This window comes from Centruroides sculpturatus, unplaced genomic scaffold, assembly GCF_000671375.1.
Source record: "Centruroides sculpturatus isolate CEXI.00-Female unplaced genomic scaffold, Cexi_2.0 scaffold644, whole genome shotgun sequence".
Classification (NCBI taxonomy): Eukaryota; Metazoa; Arthropoda; class Arachnida; order Scorpiones; family Buthidae; genus Centruroides; species Centruroides sculpturatus.
In genome coordinates this window covers 108,541-126,023 of record NW_019385082.1, presented here as the reverse complement: position 1 = coordinate 126,023, position 17,483 = coordinate 108,541, and the positions used below count along the sequence as shown (strand labels likewise).

General features: G+C 30.1%; 1 protein-coding gene and 1 pseudogene across 1 annotated transcript in view; both read right to left on the bottom strand.

Moving 5' to 3' along the window:
• Positions 1–1,080: 1,080 nt before the first annotated feature.
• Positions 1,081–17,483, bottom strand: part of LOC111634386 (beta-1-syntrophin-like) — a 43,612-nt gene continuing 27,209 nt past the window's right edge. Inside the window, exons 3-6 of the mRNA XM_023379146.1 lie at positions 6,884–7,026; positions 6,603–6,814; positions 2,894–3,072; positions 1,081–2,802 (exon numbers count right to left, since the gene is read on the bottom strand). Of these exons, the coding sequence (XP_023234914.1) occupies positions 2,710–2,802; positions 2,894–3,072; positions 6,603–6,814; positions 6,884–7,026 (627 nt within the window). The 3' untranslated portion in view covers positions 1,081–2,709. The remainder of the gene's footprint in view (positions 2,803–2,893; positions 3,073–6,602; positions 6,815–6,883; positions 7,027–17,483) is intronic.
• Positions 8,133–17,473, bottom strand: LOC111634384 (annotated as a pseudogene).

Here is a 17,483-nt window from a genome sequence, read left to right as displayed (position 1 = left end):
ATGTTAGTGAAATCTAGAAGCAATTTCACTTTTACCTACTGTAAAGACTAATTTACGATCATCCATACAAATACTTACATTTATGAAAATGTTAATTTTTGTCGTATGAATCAATGAAATTTTCATCAGAATCTGGAAATAAGTTAAAGCTTTTTTTTAATAAAGTAAAAATTACATTACAGACACTAGACATATCTTCATTGCTTGGCATGTCCAATCACCAGGAACAATTATTCTCCACTGCAGAGATGACCTTTCTTTGTAGGCTAATACTCTGCACAAATATGTAAAACAGTACAAAGAAATGTTATATTTTTAATTGTGGTGGGATTATCACCTGTTGACATTTTAGACTGTTTTACGTATTTGTGCAGACTAGTAGCCTACAAAGAAAGGTCATCTCTGCAATGGAGAATAGTTGTTCCTGGTGATTAGACATGGCAAACAATGAAGATATGTCTAGTATCTGTAATGTAATTTTTAATTTATTAAATTGTAATTTCCGCCAGCTCTTTTTTACAACAGAAGTTAAAGCTTTTTACAAGAATAACAATAAGTAGAAAACTAGAGCAATTAAATGAAAATTTACTTGAAAAGAATAGACTTGGTGATGCCTGACTATTGTATCACACACTTCCAAATATTATCCCTCCGATCTACTGTAATTAAATGCTCAAAATTGATACATGTTAGAACAATAAGAAGTATAGCAAAATAATAAGTCCAGTATTGCCACATCTGTTCCTTGCAAGTAAACTTCTCATTTGATCACCTAGTCACATATCTTCTATTCTGAATATCGATATTTTAAACAATCTCATACTCATTTAACTTTTATTGTCCGGTACTGCTTAACCATTCATAAAACAAACATTTTCAGCCTCAGTCGAGGTTTGCTTCAGGTTAAAAGAATAATCGGATTCCACTCTTAGAATGAACGTCTAGTTTTTAAAGTATATTTGAACTTATGCGCCAAGAACAAGAAAATGATGATGATACATAACATGTGCATAAGTTCAAATATAGTTTAAAAACTAAACGTTTATTCTAAGAGTGGAATCCGATTGTTCTTTTAATCTGAAGCAGACCTCAACTGAGGCCGAAAATGTTTGTTTTATGCTATAAAAATGGTTAAGCAGTACCAGACAATAGAGGTTAAGTGAGTACAAGATTGATCATTTAGTAAAATAAAACAAATACAACCTCACCATAAACTGGAACTGTAGAGTCGCATTTATCAGCCGAAAACATTCGATCTTTAAAATTTTGGACTTTTACTTTGCTGGAAAGTTTGAATTTAGGTGTAGTAAAATAAAGACCTTAAAAAGCAATTTGGAATTGGTAGATTGTTATTAATGGCATGCATCTTGCTCTGCAACTGTTTGTGGTCCACAACCTGTTAAAAGTTTGAGACCTTTGCTATAATGCAACATTTTTATAAAATGTTTTAAATGGCAACCTAAATAACAACACACATATTTAACAATTCAAATACTGAATGTATGGACAGAAATATTATCCAACAAACTATTTTTCACACTTCTGTCATTATTTAATCAATAATTTCATGCATTAGAAGTTTGGAAAAACAGACTCAATTGGATCCGATTAGAAAGTTAGAAAGTTAACTAGATAAATTTAAATGCTGTACTGAATAATACTTTGGAAAATACATCCAATAAATTTATCAAAAAACATTTTGTACTAATTTGTGTACTTGGTTAAACAGTTATGAAGTTTTTCATCTAAATTTTACCAACTTGAGCTGATGATGGAAGCAAAGTCTTACCCAAACAATGAGTTAGACTACCCTTTCTCTTTACCCTTTGACAAGTACTGTTTACTTGGCCATTGTCAACTATTATTGATTGTGTCAAAAGCCATAGCCTAGACATGAATAGAAGCAGGTCTAAATTGTGGTTTAGGTCTAGGACTTTGTTTCTAAATCAGCCCAATTTTTTTAGATATAAATTTGAAACGTCTGAAACCACATCAAAGAATATTAGGGAATTTAAGGTACTAAACTGATCTGATTAATTTTCTTTCATATATTTTTAAACATATACAAATATTCTCATTGTAATAAATTTTGAATTATTATAAATTAATAATTATTTATCCTTATACACTTTATTTATTTATTTATTTTGCAAACGTTCATTAGCCTAACCTGCAAAAAAATATCTGGGAATAGACTAGAAACAACACAAATTAGTACAAATTAATAAAAATTTTAAATAAAAACAGATAAAAATTTACAGGTAAACATTATTACACTATTTAAATTCCGAGTAATGAGTTTGATTAACATTTTCTTCTTTTAAAAAACTGAGATGACTAATGACCGATTGATGTGCAATGAACTATGGGAAAATGCAGGTTACTGGCCAAAGACATCAATGTATTTGTCTATATTTAAGAGGAGCATTCGCAGCACAAATCCCATTATCACGGGGATACATCTTATGATAATACCATCAAGTTCTATCGGCAACTTTTTCTTATTATTATTATTTTTTTTTATAACAGCACTTAGTAAACCTCTCAGTTCATAGGAATAAGTAACAAATGAAAGTGGAAAAATTGGGTTGCTGGCAAATTTTAACCATGAGTGGGCCAGCCAAAGGCTGAGAAATTGGGAGGATTATTTTGCAAGAGAGGCCATGTCATACCTCCTCCTCGATTGGCTTCCTCAGCCTGTTGTAATTGTCATGCCAACAGTCCCAGTCTTGTTACTTTGGCAGACAGAAAAGTGTGAAGTGTGAAGACAAAAGGTTTTGGACATTGGAGCATATCAAGTTCCTAAAAAAAAAAAAACAAAAGAAAAGACTACAAATATTGTAATAAATATAATTTTTAATTATACAATGTGTCGTAAGTTTCGAAATAGTACCTTTTCACCATCTTCTCCTCCAAAATCTAACCAAACAAGTCTCATGCCATCATCGGCTGTCATTCGGAGTTTCTCATATGGCAATTGCCACATGACAGTGAGTCGACGAGAATCCAAGAGGATAAAGCCATTCTCATAATGTAAAGTCAGAACACAGTCTTGACCTTGATAAATACATGCTACAAAATAAACCGATATGATAGTTTTAAACAGATTATCCCATGATAAAAATTAATTTGTTATACAAAATTTCAATTCTAAATTAATTAAAGTGCTCATTAATTCCTTCTAGCACTTGTTCAACATCAGGGATGTCTAACCTTCGGGCATGGAATGTGCTTAGGGCCAAACTTGCAAGCCTGCTTGATATCACACCACCAAAGTGCATCAAGCAGGCTTGCAAGTTTGGCCCTAAGTACGGTCCACGCCTGAAGGTTAGATATCCCTGATGTTAATTAAAGTGCTATATTATTGACATGTTAATTTATTATGTAACTCAGACTACTTGAATTTGTAGTATAAATCATAGCACAGTATAATAGTATTGTTTCATATTTCCTCCATTACGAGAAAATTTTTTTATGGATAGATAGATCTTATCTTACATAGAAACAGATAGCAAAGAAGATTAGAAATAAATGTGTAAGGATTTTAATATAAATCTTGTAATGAGATCTTTAAGCATATATAAAACATAACTTTTAGAAAACTAAATTCACTATCCAAAATTAGACAAATAATAAAAAGAAAAGCAATCTAATATACAACACAATCAGTGTCTAAATTGAATCAATAGCTGAATATAAGACTAAATTGTAGAGTACTTCCAGAATATATTAAGACTTATTTAATTTAATAAATAAATGAAATCATTTCCAAATTACTTAAATAACAGATTTTGGAGGAAAGAACTGATCTAGAGAGAAATTCAAACTCACAATTAAATTAATATAATTAGCATTAATAAACCTTGAAAACAATGCAGCAATTTAGTTTTATGTTTGGCAAAAGAATTCTAATTAATCAGTTAACTTATCTTTCTTTTTTACTATTCTTCTAGCTCTCCTTTAATTAAAACGAGAGCAGAAAGAACTGTAACAACATAACTGTTTTCTTAGCGTTACATTGTTAAAATGTAGCAATTAAATTAAATTATGAATAATGCATATAAATTTACATTATTGTAATAAAATATTAACTTTTTTTTAAACTGAAAATTGATTAGAATTACATTAATTTGGCAAGTGCTAGAATGAGCTAGATAATCTTTTCTTAATTAAAAAATTTATAGTACAAATCAAACATTCTATTATTTAAATATGCTGAAGTTTTGCCATAAAATTTTAGAAATGTGATGCACTTAATAAACGGAAATGTGCCAAGTTATTGACACAACAAAAAATTGTATAAATGCCAATGAAAAATTCAATAAAAAATTTTGATAATAAGTAACTTGAATCATTAATTAATCCTCCTTGCCTGCCTGCCACATTGTGGAAAGAAGACACAACAGCACACTATTGGCTTGTCTGTTCACATTACCAACAGACCCATAAAGCTGTGCTCTATACTTCAATAAATTGAACTTTGATGTCTAGTTTGTCTACTCTATATTGGCCAACTGCAAACTTGTCTCTTGGCAAACACACCACAGCTCTGGAGATGTTCCTCTGCCAAATAGGTCATTTCATGTAACCAATACTGGTTCCTGGATTGGAGAAGAATGCCAATAGGCTGAAACCTCCATATAAATAGTAGAGAGATAGAGAATAATTAATCCTGAACATTTTTAATAACTCCTACAAAATTATTCTCTATGAAAACTTTAGAAAGAGAAGAATCTGAAATGATTACTAAATTTTTCACTTATATGTATTATCTCTAAAATTTCAGTGTCTAGTTGATTATTATGAAACTTATTATGAAGATATTAAAATTATATCTTGCTACAAAAAACAAAAATTTTGTAAAACACATTATCAACATCCATTATAATTATCTTCAGATCTGTTAACAGAGAACAAACATATTGAGACAGAGAAGCTTTCTTTTCAACTTATAAAATGCTTTATTTGGTGCCAGAAGTAAAAAGATTTAAGTAAAAAAAAAAAAATATACAAAATTGTATTATTTCAGTGCTTTCAAGTCTATATTCATCTTTAGGAATAAATGAACAGAGTAAATAGTGCTGTGGCAATGTAACAATGTGTTGTTTCAGAAACTGAAAGAAAAACTTAAATTTAAATTAATTAATTAATCAAATTAACCAATAACCAAATTTCTTTCAATTAGCAAATTTGGTTAATTAATTAATTTAAGCTTCTAATTTCAACAACATGCTGTTACATTGTCACAACAATTGTATTTGTTCTATTCATTTATTCCTGAAGATAATTTAGGCTCTAATGCATTAGAAACATATTGTCTTATTTTTACTAAATCTATTTGTTTTTAGCTTACAAACAAAACAATTTATAAGTTATTTTATGTCTGAAGATATATTTTCACCATATGAACAGAAGTTATTATATGTATTTCTTATTCTTAAAAAAAAAAGAGCATTTCTCTGTCAAAATGTAGTTATTCTATTGAGGAAAACAGTGTTGATATGCATGAAATAAATGTATTTATTAAATTTGACTTCTACAACAAACTTACTGTTTTAATATTTTTGTGTATTATTTGAAGAATCAATAAAGTATTCAAATTGATGACAGAAAAGAAATGAAGATGTTTAAATGTGGAACAGCAGCTGAAACAAATATGAATTTTCACTTAAAATAGCAAGAAACCTAGAGTAGAAAAATGTAGGCAAAGCAAAACTGTTAAATCCAAAAGAAATTTAATCATAAATTATAATTAACTGCAGATAACTAATTTTTTGTGATTCTTTTCTGAATAAAATCTCCCTTAGGAAAGAAAGTCTCAAGATATCAGGTTATTACTAGACATTATTAATTATCTGTTATTTGTTCAGTGGATGTAGCAATATCAAATTACTTAAATCTGTAACTATTTGATATACAGGGTGTAGACAAAAAAACATTGTACCAGGCTATATCTTGCTTCTACTATGTATTAGTTAAATACAAATGACTGAAAGTATAGTTAGTCGATATTGAGTAGATTATTTGAAAATAAGTTGCCATGAACCCTGACACCCTCTTCATGGGCCCAAATCCTATCTCAACTCCTATGAAAGACAGCAGCACAATTTAAATTACAAAGTTGCAGATCTTCTGAAGATAAATACAAAATGTTTCTCGTCCACTTAAAATATTTAAAGGGAAAGTAGTTATACTAGATGCCATCAAAATAGAATAAGTTGTAAAACTGTGTGGCATTGAGTGTGGAAGGCCACACAGAGAAGCTTTACATAGTTCCCCCCCTTTGAGTATTTCAACCAGACAAAAAACATTTTGTACTGATCTTGAGATGCATCATAAATTGTGCTGCTGTCTTTTGTGGGAGCCAAGATAGGATTTGGTGCAATGAGAAGGGGGTCAAGTGCATCAAATAGTCTACTTGGATTATATATATTCTTGTGCCCTTGTACTTAAGTAACATGTTTCAGAAGCAAGATATAGCCTGATGCAACATCTTTCTGTGTGTAGACTGCTTTTCAGCAGATTAATTTAATCATAAGAAAAATCACTAAAAATACATTTTATCATCATTCTAATCAACTAAACAGACTGAATTTACTTACAAAACCTAGCTTCTTTCATAGAAATGGCTGCTGCATGTGCACTCTGTACAAGATGCCGTGCCCATGTAGCCAAATCTCTATGAGTCTCTACCCTCATCACTCGAGATTCGATACCCTGCCTTGTTCCTAGCCGGACGGTAAAAGTTGTGATGTCTGTAATTCCTGGAACGACAACACCCTGTTGGCGTCCAATACTACTAGAATGTACTAATCTGAAAGAAATTTCACATATAAATATCATAAAAAATTTTATAAAAAATTTATTCAGAAAATTTTCAAACCTTGTTTGTACTAATGGGAAACTGTGTACAGGAACTGCCCAGGCTTCCTTTGTCCACGGAACTAAATCATAGAATAATAAATCTCGATCTGTTATTGCTACAAATACAGGTCTCCATTGAACACTTCCTCCTTCATCATTTGCCTAAAAATGATGATTATTTTCAAAAATAAATGATTAAAATATGAATAAAATTTAATCTAAGATCTAATACAATAGTTAAAGGAAGAACTATCAGCTTCTCTTATTAAACTTTTACTTGATCAATAAATCTTTCTATCTACATAAATTGCTATCTCCAAATCTAAATTATACTTAGGATTTTCAAGCTAGTAATGAAAACATATAATCAATTTTTGATTAAATTATTTCACATTAAAATTATAAAAATTTGCATTAGATGTAGGCATCATCTCAAATTCTTTAATAATTACAATTAATTTTAATTAAATTAACACAGGTTCCATAAACAGTAAGACATCTGAAGTCCCACTTCTGTTCTTATCTTCTCTTTCTGAATTTCCTGAATTATTTAATTATAATCCAAATTAATTTATAATTATGCTCAGCACAAGATGGCTGATTTAACTGCTTAAATTTAGTTAAACTATAGAATTTGGTTTAATCAATAATCAGCTTAATTCTAGTCCAAAAGTAATTTGGCTGTTAGAAGTGTGGCTATTATACATTAGAAGAAAACAATAACTTAGAATAGGATTTAAACTTGTAACTGTTATAAGATGAAGTGAATGTTATGGCCAAATGAGTGATACAGAGAAGTTACGAGCAATCTATGGTTTGTGACATTCTAACATGCGGCTGCCAGGACTTTGGTAACAATTTTATTTCCTACTAGCTGTTACCCGCGACTTCGTCCGCGGAGGTTTTGCAAGCAAACCCTATTTACATTCAATATTTCAATAACCATAGTAATTGTTATATAACACCTACCGCTGAAGAGAATTGCCGAGAATCAAACGAACTATTTTCAATTTGATCAATTTTCTGAAATGTTTACAACCGTTCTATAATCGAACCAATATAACAAATTCAAATTTAAAACAGTTCGAACATTTTTAAAATCGAAATATATGAAAATATTTATAACAATGTCTGAAATGTTATTAATTTAATACACCTAAGTACTCAATGAAGACTGAACATAGTTGAAAACAAAAAATCGCATCTAAAATAGTACAGTAGAAGCTGTTCTTCCGGTTAAGACTTAATCCTCCCCCTTTCCCCCGCGAGTGAATTTTGAAAAATCCCTTCTTAGTGTGCATTCTCAATGCAAATTTTATGACATTTCTTGTATGAATGGCATTTAATTTAAATTATGGTTTTACAATGTAAATGAATTCTCGGATTTGAAGTTCATCACAATAACTGTTTCTTCAAAATTTTGTAAACCATTCGCCAGCGAAAATAAGGCATATGACCCTGTGTGAAATTAATTTTTGCATCTCTCGTTATATACTCCGCATATTTCAATGCAAACATTCCACAATCGCTTCCATTCATTTGATGAGGTATATTTTTTACTGTTTCTAGTGCCCATCCACTCATATCGAATTCTTCTTTCTTTTTATCCATTCTCTTATCTTGTAAATATGTTCTTAGTGCATTTAAACACTCGTCATTTTGCCCTCCCATAGAATCATAATACTGAATTTTTTTATGTTGGAAGTCAATGACAGCTAAACACCAGTGCATTCCCATATGAACGGGAATAAGCAGCATGTCATATTCAAAAATGTCAACTTTTCTTGTCCATCTTTTCAATGCACTGTGACCAATTTGGTATAGAAAAATGTATTAAAGGCATATACAGTTGGAAAATATTCTAATTTGCTTCTTTCCATAAGCAAATTCATGTAGAAATTAATTATTTCATCATTAAGCCAATTAAGTCCCGCAAGTGTCTCCATATCTCTGCGTGCAACAGACAGACGAAAACCTTCGGCTAAGACTTCATCTGGAGGATTTGGCCTTAAAGCATCATCAACTTCCACATCCATTTCAGATGTTAATTCTGGAAAACCAAGGTCTACAACAAGAAGGTCAGGACACGCGTGACCTACTTCTTGAGCTGCCATTTTGGGGTTTTTCGAGTAGCATGTTTTAAGCAAACTTGCACGAGCAGTCAGTTTTATACAACATTAATTAAACTAAACTTGCATAAAACTGATGCAATTACGTATATAAGCACTTCGTAAAGTGATGCAATAACATAAAAAAAATTTAAAGTATAATAAAGAANCGAACACACTGTGCTCGAATGCTCGTGTAAACGCGCGCCATCTATCGTAGGATAAATGTACTTCGCGGGAATGTATTAAAAAACTTTCCGAAGTTTTATGGCAATCGTACTATGCCACAAACCTTCCCCGGAGTATATTAAACAACTTCCCAAAGTTTCACAGCAATTGGATAAACAGTGTGGTAATGCATGAAGGACAGACACACACACACATACATTCATTTTTATATATATAGATTTTTTGCTTCATGCCATTATGCAACCCTAATTAAGCTGATATTTGTGAAGAACATTCAAATTAAACTTGACCAACAAAAAGATGAGAATAATACTAGTAGTAAACAAGCAAGCTAGATATAATAATATTAGCTTGCTTATCACTAGTATATATTATTTTAGTATCGAGTGTACTGGCAGTTATGAAGTATGTTGATACTTGACTGATTTAAAGCTGCAACTCTACAAAAAAAAAAAAAAAAATTAGTGGCCCACATATAGAAAAGATTGCTTATCACTGTTATAGTGTGTCTGTGACCAGAAATATCCCCAGAAGGCAGTGACAGTAGACAGAAGATATAACAATTATATGTTATTTAAAGGCAAAAGTTATTTCAATGCTTTGATACTGTAACTTGGTAACATATCTGCCTATTTTGCAACAGTTACAAGTTTAATTCCTATTAATATCAAATTTTTCCATAAAAATTTCATTATTAAATTTAAATTAAAAATTAACTTTTATAGTCTATCATTACAACATACATGAGAAGATGACATTACCTATCTCTAGTCCAAATTTTTAAATAATATTTTAATTTATAAATTTTTCTGGATTATTTAAATTCCAAAAAAATCTGATGATATTCATGGTTTGCTTAAGAACTTCACACTGAATAAGTTTGTATAGTGATATAAAAATTAAGCAATTCATATTCATATCTTTAAAATCAACAATTTAAGATAAAAACTGCAACTGATCTAAAATAAATTACAAATATGTAAGACTAAAACTTTGAATTTAGAAATAAGATTACTCATTAACATGCCAAGAATTCAAGTAAATATAAAAATATTGCTTTAATGGTAAATGGTAAAAATTTTAAATATAAAAAGTTCACTAATACCATGGGCACAAAAAAATTTTCCATAAGACAAAGCTTGGAGACAAATAATTATACCAATAAATTTCTATTTAATTATTTAATTTTTCTGTTTTTTTTTTTTCTCCAGAATTAGGTTATAAAATACAACATTTCATCAAAGCAACCCATGGTCAAGGGTGTAAGGTTACAATCAATGACATTTACAATTATAATTTGTGGAATTTTTTACTTGATTCCAGGGAAGCAGGTGTCCCATTTGACTCTCTGTGAATGCCCATGACTAGTACTTTCAAACTTCTTAGGTCCTCTAAAGATGGGCCTAAGAAATTCAAATTAGTGGACTTATGTTTTAAATTTTTAACTGTTTTGACTCTAGGAAAACAGTATTTTTATGTTTTAAGGTCATATTAACCCAAATTATTCAAAATACACATAAAGCCTATTAATCAGCAATAAATTAAATGATCAAATTTCTAACAATAAAAAACAAAGGATGCGTTTCCAAATTTAAGAGTTTGAATCTTTGATGATTGCTGTTTCTATCATCATCCTTTTAGGCTTTTATAATTTAATTTACAAACAAATATATATTTTTAAATTAATAAACCAAAGTATTTTAATTTATAGAAATGTGTCTGAATCTACTTTAGATATGTTGCATTGATTTTACTTAAATTTAAAAAAATAATAATAATAATAATAATTTGTATCTATATAAAATTATAAATAATTTAGATGAGATGTTTAACTTATATATTCTCTCATTAAAGATTTGTATATATTTATCACTTTTTAATAATTTTACATTTGTTTGACAATGAAATAAATCTAGTTAACATTTACCTTTTCTGCTAACCATCCCATATGTTTCAATTCTGCATTATCTAACACATCAATTAGTAAATTGCTAGCCTCCACCACAGCAGGTGCCATAAGACTGCTAATTGCAGAATGCACAGCATTGAACCAAGCTGAACACTGCACACTGTCAGTACATCGAAGCGCACACGCATGACGACGATCCGGAGAATGAATTTCAAAGGTTCTGTTTTCTGCATCTGGAGTCGTAAAGTTTCTTGCCAGATGACACAAAAGTAGGGGTACGTAACGTGTGTCTGACCGGGGAATCTTGTGCCGACCCTGAGCCGATTCCCTGGATAAAAATCCACCTTGCTGGAAATCCCAGCCAACTTCTGACAATACTGACGCTTTCCGAAAATATGGAGTCACTTCTCGTAAATACTTCACTGTAAGATAAAACGACGAGACGACTTCGATATCATGGTAGAAGGAACATGGGTGCAATAATATGTTGCGATGGCGAATGAAGTAAGTAGAGTCCCATGTGGAGGTGGGACATGCAAGGGAAAAAGGAAGACACATGCAACACACATTTAAATTTTGTTAAGCATTCAAAAGCTAGATTTCAACAGATTGTCACTTCTTTTAAATTAAAAACTTTTTATAAAATAGAATATAACAGAGTAATTTTTCAGAATTTTCTGTACAACACGTGAATTTGAAATATTTGCTGACTAAATATTGATTTTTCTTATTTTGTGAATTTGTAAATATATTCAGCTTACTTGACATCAATATCTTTCATTTGTTTTTAATCTGGGCTCAATTTAAATGTATTTACACATAACACTAGAAAAAAATATTGTTAAATATGTGCATAAAAAAATTGATAAATTGTCACTCATAAATCACAATTGGTATTGTTTTTTTCTAATGCTTACAAATATCAAATCAATTGTCAATCATTTTCACATACATTAATACTAATTTACTGAATGTATCTACTAATAAAATGAAATTATAGTAAAAAGATGCCAACTAGAGACACTTCAAAATCTGGACTTACCCTAATTAACACCAGCAAGAGACACTGAAATAATAGAGTTATAAGAACATTTATAAAACATTATAAGCTCACTTACAATGCCAAATATATCATAAGGAAGAAACTGTAACATCTTTTGGCATTAGATTTATTTGTTTGATGAGTTAAATACATGCAAGTACTTTTGACATTTCATAATTCGAAAGTACTTGCTTGTATTTACTCATCAAACAAATAAATCTAGCAGCAAAAGACCATACATTTTCTTCCTTATTAAGTACAGGTAACCCCCATATAACACAGCACTTCTATAGCACGGATTCACTCTAACACGGTTTGAGAATTGGGAACATCCCCTGTATAACATGGTGCTTTTATAGCACAGGTTCACTCTAACACGGTTCGGAAATTGTGTAAAATCCTTGTACAACATGAAATGTAATAAAGGGTGCATTCTTTTATACTTCTGCGTAACTCTGTGCGAGCATTCTAATTGTTTTTGTGGCTACTTTGAATGCTCTTTCTACAATAATCCATTTAATGGTTAAATTTTACAATTGAGACTCTTCTTTTGCCTCTAAAAGATCATTTTAGAATTATACATTCCTCCATCACGATACTATCGATAGTGCGGGAGCCACCATCTTTCTTTCACCATCGTTCCTAAATGCCTAAAAAATGCAGCGCACTCCCGTTACAGAGCGACTGCTATTAACGAATGCACCCAAAAATGTTACCAGTTGATGATGCTCACGCTGAGATCATCATATAAAATGAATAATCCTCTGGTAAAATATTTACTTAAATAATAAATAAGTAATTTACCTATGAAAAAAATGAATAATAAATCCAATTTAAATAAGGATTTAACAGCATGTTTTTTAATTTTTGGAACCTAACCCCCCCTTTTTGCACTAGTTCTTTGTTTCATATAACACGGATTCGCATAATGCGGCAATTTTTCAGAACGTAACTCCCGTGTTATATGGGGACTACCTGTACATTTACATAACACAGAAGTAAAACAAGAACAATCACAAGTAGGCAATATAGAAACATAACTATAACATTGTGGTGTTATATAATGCAAAACAACATTATTACTTTGGTTGTGATTAATCTTTTGTGTTTACTTTAGTGTTTCTTATTAGTTTGTTTAAGTTATTTACTTTATGCTGAATTTTGGGTTATTCTTATAATTAATAATTTTTAAGTCAGAATTATAAATATCAAAAAAGCATTTAAATAATGAAGTTAAAACTTATTTAAAATGAAAAATTCCAAACAAGACTGGCCATAATACATAATGAATGTCAATATATCATAGCTGGTCTTGAACCTTTCATGAGAAGCTTAAAATTCAAAAAACAAAATACATACAAATTTCAACTTTAACCAAACAAATGCTCTTAAATACTTTAAATTTAAAAGCAGATAATACATTCTACTTCCTTAAATTTCAATTTCTGTTTTTTAATAGGAAAATTATTTTTTTATATAAATACGTTTGTATTACTTTTCAATTACCAATTTATGGAACTACTAAGTAGATATTGAAATTGCTTTGAACTTCTGAAACAAATTTATTAATCATTATATTTAATTTTTATAGCCAGCCAGTCTGGCTACTTTAATAATAATATTGTACAAGCAAATTAACAGGAAATGTTCAATTATTGTGCATTTTAAAATCCTTCTAGTTCAGTAGATCAATAAACACTTTAAAGTCAAGAAAATATGATTTCTTGTATTAATAGAATCAATGATTCATCTGTCAAATATAATATAAAAATGTTCTTAATAAAGGTGTTATGTCAGAATAATTAGAATAATATTTCCATATTATTTGAATGCAGAAATTGTGTAAATAATATCAAAATTATAATAAAAAAGATTCTGTTTTTTTAATTGGCATTAAACTTTAATATTTCTTATATCTTTATAATTAAAAGTTAGTTTTTTTATATGATTTAAATTATTTTTTTATAGTAGAAAGTTTTTGTTAAATAATCATTATTATATATATATATTTTGTATATTTGAAATATTGAATTTCTTTTACTTGTAATAAAGCTTTAGATAGGTCATATTCCATTCTTAGATGTACAATGTTAGTCAAAATGATGTCATGAAGTTTGATATTTTATTTAAATTAAATACATAGTCACTGACAAAAAATACTACTAAATAATAATATATAAATATCAGTTCTAACAGTTAATATAATCCTCCAATATGGGCCCCACATGTAACCCTGTACATGTAAATACAGAAATTAAATGCATGCAACACTTCTTGCAATCTACACAACAAATTGTGTGATACATCTTTACAACTTTTGAAAGTGGCAAGTAGGAAATCCTTCACAAAGCCTCATAGAAAAAACTTGTCACAGAAATGATATAGTTAATTTAAAATAAAATATGAAAGCTGTTGACATCATTTAACTGTGTGTAATAAAAATGCAGTTTTTCTTTTTAAATAAATGAAAAACTATATTCAATTATTTACACAAATAAATAGATTATATGTACAAACCTCATACAGTGCACGTATTTGTATATTGTCTGTCATTAACCCGTGCACTTTATTTTTACATCTAATATTTAGATTTATTTGTTGAATACTTATTTATTTATCTTTTTACTGACATCTGGTGCAGTTTAACCTAATTGAGTCTTACACCGAAAAAATACTTTTAATACATTATACGTTTTTTAAAAGTGCTTTTGTTGGTTGTTTTTTGAGTTTGGGAGTAGCAATGAAAGTGGGACCATTCCATCATAAATGTATTGTAGTAATCTACAATTATGCACATGCGCACACAATTAAATTCTACATTTGATTATGTTTAGTGGGTCTCAGAATGAGGAGGATAATGGGATGGGATTGCCCCATGCATTTTAATGATGTTTTTAAGCATCATTAAAATGCATTGTCATCAGACTTAATTGTATCCTCAAAATTTCATCCTTCTATCTTAATTAGAAGTGGATGAAATTTGAGTTGCAAGATCTGATTATGCACTACAAAGCAAGTTAATAAGAGTTTAATAATAATAATAAACCAATATTTATATAAATTAAATTCATGAAATTATGATGTACATGTGAGTGTGTGTGTGTGTGTGTGTGTACTGTACATATAAATAATAATAATGAAACTTTCATATAAAAACATTTTATTTTGTATCTTAAGCTTTCTGGATTATTTTCTTCAAAAATTTAAAATATGTGATGATGTAAACAAAATATGTCAGTATAAAATTCTTTTATTTACATTTTTTTAATTAATGTCAAGCAAGCTGATTTTGTATTATTTACAATTTTAGTAATACAATGTGATTTGCACCATTTAAATGATTACATATTTAAGAAATTCTGACTGTAAATCCCTTTCACATTTTTCAAATAACTACATTTCAGTAGAACATTACCTCAAATTTCAGATGCAGTCCTATGTTAGAAAGAATTTTTTGAAAAAATTGGATGATAAATGAACATATATTTAGTTGGAACCCTAAATCTCGAACAACTGCATCTTGTAGCTTGCTCAGTAGCACATTATAGCTTCATGGGACCCAGGCAAATTAAGGGGCACCAATATACAGTGTTGACTTTGGACATTTTTCTTTGGGGGAATATTTTCTTAAAAATGATTAGTTTGGGGCCCCTTGTTAGTGAGGGTCCCAGGCAATTGCTCTTTTTGCTCATAGGATAATCTGCCACTGAGTTTGCCTATATAGTCTTGAAACAATACAGTAATCTGATTAGAAGTTGCTTATTAGAAAATTACATTTACCTTTCTTTACAATTTAAAGTGAGAATTTTGTCACAGAATGAGAAAACAAATAAATAAAAGTATTATTATTGCTGCCTATTTTTTTGATCCAAATGGTTTTCAGTTGTTGTTTGGCTGACATGCATATCAAAACAGATTTACAAATAAGTCACAGAATTCTTGTATAAAAATGTTTTCAAGATTTTAATTTCATCTCAAANTTATTTTCAGGAAATCTAAACAATCGAACGTCTGTAGATTTACGTTTACAATTTGGTGCCACATAATAACCCATTGTTTAAAGGTTTGAGTACTTATATAGTAATAATAGTCGACTCACGCAGGATCTATGCGTAGAGTGTAGTCTATCGATGAGTCCCAAAATGTCCGCTGCCGCGTAGAATCACGGGAGCGTGTCCTGACCTTCTTATATAGACCTTGTGGAAAACCATCGGCACTTGTGCAGATTAGGGGGTATGGCTATTTGAGACGTTTTCTTCCATAAAATTAACCAAATCTAAACTAATTTCACTCGAATATTTCCAAAACACGTATAATTTGTTGGAAATGATAGATATAAAATATGCTATGAACAAAAAATTGTCGGAATACTTATCGAGTGTACCCGTTCAAAGACGCCATTGCTTAAGCTTGTTTTCGTCGCGGAGCGTCACATCGGACGGCGGACGCGTACGAAGCGTGTCACGTGACATTTGTCGGTGCTATTCGGTCACGTGACTACTCATCTCCGACATGTTCTTGATAACTTATTCTTTTTGCGAAGAATTCACTGAACTTTAGAGACATCATGTGATAGATCATAATATACTATAGATTTTTTTTTTAATTAGAAACAACTTGCTTCATACAGTCAATAATAACAATGTCATTTCCACGACAAATGTCACGTGACACGCTTCGTACGCGTCCGCCGTCCGATGTGACGCTCCACAACGAAAACAAGCTTAAGCAATGGCGTCTTTGAACGGGTACACTCGATAAGTATTCCGACAATTTTTTGTTCATAGCATATTTTATATCTAGCATTTCCAACAAATTATACGTGTTTTGGAAATATTCGAGTGAAATTAGTCTAGATTTGGTTAATTTTATGGAAGAAAACCTCTCAAATAGCCATACCCCTAATCTGCACAAGTGCCAAACCATCTAACTGATCTTCATCTTCAAGAGGTTTTTCTTCTAAAACTGCTGTTCCTTTCTTCTTAAAATTTTTTTTCATCTTTTCCTCTGCAATTGCATACTTTGCTTCCATCTTCTCTCGAATTGATCGCGTTAATTCTTCTTGATATCTTATCATATGAGAAGAACAAAACACGCGAATGAATCAGCGTTGCCAGATGTTTTTTGCCCTTGTAGCCAAATAATTTTTAAAAAGTAGCTCAAAAGTAGCCAACTGCTCAAGCAGTTGGCTACTTTTAGGCTACTTCTGTACAAGGTGTTGTTCTACCTAGTACTTTTGTACTAATCTAGTACCTTTTTACTTGTCCCAGTACCAAGATACCCAACACCATTTTCCTAGTACCATTCATGAAATCCTAATACCTTTCCTTTCAAAACATTCATTTTTATTCTATATTTCTGTATTTTTTTT